Raw genomic sequence first — 4,639 nt, 5'->3', positions numbered from 1 at the left:
TACACACCAAAAGTGGTTGACTTTCACCAATCAGTCACCATTCTTCCATTGACGGCCCAGAACGCGCTGCATACCAAACAAATACGAAGAACTTTTGCGTTTCCTGTGCCCAGAAACACGACGTGCACATGCTTGGCCCCTTTAAAAATTCGTCATGCCAATCAAGTTGAGCATTGGCAACACCACAGCGACAAGACCAAAGTGTGGCAAACTGAGCATTAGTCTCAAATCTCCTCTTCGAGAACTCTTCAGGAAAATTATTGACATAACCACGCTCACCTCCATCAATAATTTTCCGAATTATTCTCCTCATTGCCCTGCTGCCTAGTTTTGAAAGATACTCTAAACCGACGGGGTCTTCGACCACTGCTTTCATGTACATGCCATACATGTAAATACCTGTTTCGTATCCCATATCTGCAGATTCCTTGATGAGTTTTATGCCACATTTGTCTCCACGACAGAAGTAGTCTTGCATCCCCTTCATGAACAGCAAACCCGGATTGCGTGCGTCATACATCCTCCTCAACAAGTTGGGAAATTCCCAATACGCGATAAAAGGCATATCGAAATCTTCGGGAATAGGCATCTCCAAATCCACGGGATCAACCGATGCTAGAAAATTTTTGGTTAAAGTGCAGGCCTGGAACCGTTTGCAAACTTGCTTCAGTGTGAAAATTTGTCGGACGGAGTTGCTACTGTATGCGAGAACCTTCTCCAATAGTTCGTCGGGAAGCGCCATCAGAGGGGATTGACAATCACGGATATCCGCATCACATCGCCCTCTCTTTGGTGCCATAGTTAATTTGTGAGGTTCAATTGTGATGAAAACGGTTGTTTATGGAGATGGAATAACTGCGGTTTAGGATTTGTGAGGATAACGGTTGTTTATCTTGCATATATATAATAATTAGAAAATCCCACTAAATGAGCGTATACATTAAATGCAGTTACCGTTTCGATTGTAAATGAGTTTGTAAAATTAGTGGATAAACCATAAATTTCCTTGTCGTACACCCAGTTGATGTACACCTAAATGGATATTGGTGTACAGATACATATTAAGCCGGGAACAAAGTATTCACACACACCAATTAATAAATACTAAAATAAAGTAAAGTATAAAGAAATGTTGTTTATGTTGCATATATATAATAATTAGAAAATCCCACTAAATGAGCATATACATTAAATGCGGTTACCGTTAAGATTGTAAATGAGTTTGTAAAAGTAGTGGATAAACCATAAATTTCCTTGTTGTACACCCAGTTCATGTACACCTAAACGGATATTGGTGTACAGATACATATTAAGCCGGGAACAAAGTATTCACAGACCAACTAATAAAAACTAAAATAAAGTATAAACAAATGTTTCTTGATGTACTCCCATTTGATGCATATTGGTGTACAACTAAACGCAAATTACGGATACGCAATTATTGAAGTAAACTAAATTATAAGCAAACTAAATAATTGACACACCAATTAATAGGTAGTAAAGTAAACTAATTTATAAGCATAGAAATTATCAAATAAACCCACATCCTAAACATTATCAAAGACATAATAACCCTTTCATAAATTGTCAAGTTCAACATTAAACTTCAGCATTCGTCCTAAGCGTTGACAACAGCCGGATTCCCGACAAACTCTTCGTATGAGTCCATGGCGTATTTCTCCCTTAACCTGTCAACGTCATCGTCCGTTATCAAACCCATATCCTCCACTCCAAGCCCTGCAGCATGCATCTCTAAGAATTTGCCAGCACAAGGCCCACAGTCACCGGATCTTTTGTTCTGATATATGCCCTCCAAACGACTCCATGTGTAAGGGGTGGTGCGTAGGCCTTCCGTTAATTTGCTATCCAAATAACGCTTCAATATAAATGGCATACTTTGACACACGGGCGCCATATACTGCTCCACAGCCGCTTCATCATTATGACTGATGAATGAGTCCAAAATATTTATGTTACCCGTTTTAAAGTCAATTACAAGGCCCACCCAATGCTCAGACCCCCAGTTCATCGGGACGTATACAAAGTCCACAAACCGTAGAAACATTTGCCTCTGCCGCTGATTAGCCCACTTTGCTGGTTTTCCCAAGACAATGCCCTGAATGGTTTTCCCCCAGTCATACTGATTTTTGTCTCGCGATATGAAATCGTTGTAGTAGTTGCCGATGATGGATATGAACAAGGTGTCTACAAATGCTACCCTGTCTTTCAAGTATATTTCACCTCTACGTCTCCAAAACATGGCCATTATGACTTGCATGTGCTGACGAATAACAAAATATAAATAACATATATTATAGCTAATTAAAGATTGAGTAAGTACTAACTATATACTTACCATCGTGTTAACCCACTCAGTAGGCTTCGCAATTTGTAGGAAGAATTGATTGTTGACAGTATGACCAGTGACAATGAAAAAGTCGCTGTAATAAGAGCAATTGGTAATTGATAACAATGAAATTTAAGGATAAATTGCTTCGATACGATATAACTTACATGTTTCTTTCACGCGATAATAACTCCTGGAATGCCTTGAAGTGGTCTTGTTCCACTGTTTCGAGTGGTTTGTACGCAGCTTTCGATCTCGATACAAATAGAGCTTTGACCTTTGAATCTGCGGTGTAAATATCTCGAATCTTTTCCGACCGTACGCGTGCGCGTTTTCCTCTAGGTCTTACGCCTCTTCCTGTTCCTCAACCTCTTCCTCCTCTTCCTGTTCCTCTACTTTTTCTCTTTACACCAGACGATCCCTTAACTTCTTGTGGGGGTTTTGGAGTACAAGGGGTCTTCTGCGAAGCATCACTTGCATCCTCAGGTGCAGTATGGTATTCTTTCCCCGCATTTGAGTCGTCCTCATTAGCCACAGCCTACACACCACCGTAACAATAGAGCGTATAACATATCAATCGTATACCTATCGTACACCTAAACACTACTGTATACACATGCATATCATATGAATAACTTTATTGTCTGACCTGTGCATCCTGTGCATGAAGCGCATCTGTCTGCGCTTCATTTTTCTTATATGCGTAGCTCAATGGGTGAGGAGTCTGAGGTTTGTAGACTACTAAGGTGCCTGACACCAAATTTTTTCTACCACCATCCACCTGAATAATTCATAAAAAACATACCACAATACACACACATTATGAAACTTAATAGAGTCAGCTGGTGACTAAACAATTAGCTCACCTCGTTGAGGCCAGAAGGTGGATCTTCATCCGGATTGACGAAGTAAGGAGGTGGACGAGTTGTTCCTGAATTGGCTTGTTCAGGTTCAGGGTTCTTCGTCGGAGCTTCTGGAGTCTTCAAGTACGCATGGTCCCTGGGAGAATAATGGTCGCCGCCGTAGTAAGTAGAGGTCCCTTCTTCATCATCTCTTTCTTTCTCGTGTACACCATCTTCGGGGTGTACACCATCATCATGGCGTACGCTTGACTGTGCACCATCATAACCTCCTTCTCCATCTTCGGCTTCGTCTTCATCCGATTTTTTACCATCTTTTTTTGGATTCTGTCCTTCGTCATCATGTTCCCCATCTTCTTTTGACTGGTGTACATCGTCATCTTCTTCGTCCTGTTGGTATACGCCCAATCTCTTGTCCAACTCTGTCTTAATCTTACGAAGGAGAAAATTATTCTGACTTACTATCCATCTTTTAAGATCTTTAAACTGTCCACTTTCAGGGGTTTCATCTTCCGATAGATTAGAAGAGTTCTTGCCCCTGCTTCTCTTCCTCTGCATCTTACGTTTTTCAATTTGATGAGTTTTCAGTTTCTTCTTCGGTCGAGTGGATGGCTCAGGTTCCTGTTCATTGGTAACCTCGTCCTCTGCATCACTAATATCCACGATAGGTGTCGGTGCCACTGCAAAATCCGAAGGTGAGAATTTGTACCCCTCGGCCATGAGTTCCTGCATGAATGCAACTTTGGCATCCTCTACCTCATCTCCCCAACGCAATTCATTCTGTTGCTCATTGTCACCATCATCCACTACCATCTGTTTGACAGACAACTAAGACAAAAAAAACAATTGCAAAATTACCAACCAAAATGACAGAGCACTGATCTTTTAAGACAAGTACTACAAAATAAGACTACAAATAGGACTAAATATAATACTACAAATAATTTACCAGAGGGTCGGATTCCACGGCAAGTATGTCCCCAAGATGCAATAGTGTGATAACGTTTTGACAGCCTTTGGGATCTTCAACGAATGTCTTCAAGTTATCAGGTTGAGGAATTTTGGAAACCAACATTGGTATACATTGGAGGGCCATGAGTTGTAGTGATAGAGGGAATCCATAGCATGCACTGGTTTTCTGTTTAAGTTGACGGCGCAATCGTGTTACAGGGTTCTCTTTTTTCTCGGCATCCGTGATTGCCTTTGGAGCTTGAAATCGAGATACTGTTTTGTTAAAGGATACCCTCCCCCATGGATACAGCATGAACCTTTCCAAGTCAGTCAACATCGCAACGTATTTCTCGGTGAGGGCCAGATTTTTGCTATTGCAAAACAGAACACCGTCGACAAGAACGATTAGGGCCAATGGAAGGTGTTTCCATCGGGGTAGATCCGGGTCCTTTAGCATTTCAAGCACATCAAACACGTTCAT

At 41.2% G+C, this 4,639-nt stretch overlaps 1 protein-coding gene across 1 annotated transcript; it reads right to left on the bottom strand.

Annotated features, from left to right (window-relative positions):
* Window positions 1–2,711: 2,711 nt before the first annotated feature.
* Window positions 2,712–4,639, bottom strand: LOC18017804. The gene is made up of 4 exons (XM_024155496.1): window positions 4,157–4,639; window positions 3,214–4,035; window positions 2,997–3,128; window positions 2,712–2,885 (listed from the first exon to the last, which is right to left on the bottom strand). The coding sequence occupies exons 1-4, from the start codon at window positions 4,637–4,639 to the stop codon at window positions 2,712–2,714; spliced, it is 1,611 nt and encodes a 536-aa protein (XP_024011264.1).

The sequence above is a fragment of the Eutrema salsugineum genome, unplaced genomic scaffold (assembly GCF_000478725.1).
Source record: "Eutrema salsugineum unplaced genomic scaffold, Eutsalg1_0 scaffold_2, whole genome shotgun sequence".
Lineage (NCBI taxonomy): Eukaryota > Viridiplantae > Streptophyta > Magnoliopsida > Brassicales > Brassicaceae > Eutrema > Eutrema salsugineum.
Note: the sequence above shows the minus strand (reverse complement) of the source record. Positions and strands in the feature narration are given on the sequence as shown.

Bases quoted from the DNA above. Each gene is read 5' to 3' on its own strand.
- LOC18017804 (XM_024155496.1), bottom strand. From the start codon at position 4,639: ATGAACGTGTTTGATGTGCTTGAAATGCTAAAGGACCCGGATCTACCC. The intron at 4,036-4,156 runs GTAAATTATTTG...TTTTTGTCTTAG, and splicing joins CCGTGGAATCCGACCCTCTG to TTGTCTGTCAAACAGATGGT. The intron at 2,886-2,996 runs GTCAGACAATAA...GGTGGTGTGTAG, and splicing joins TTCATGCACAGGATGCACAG to GCTGTGGCTAATGAGGACGA.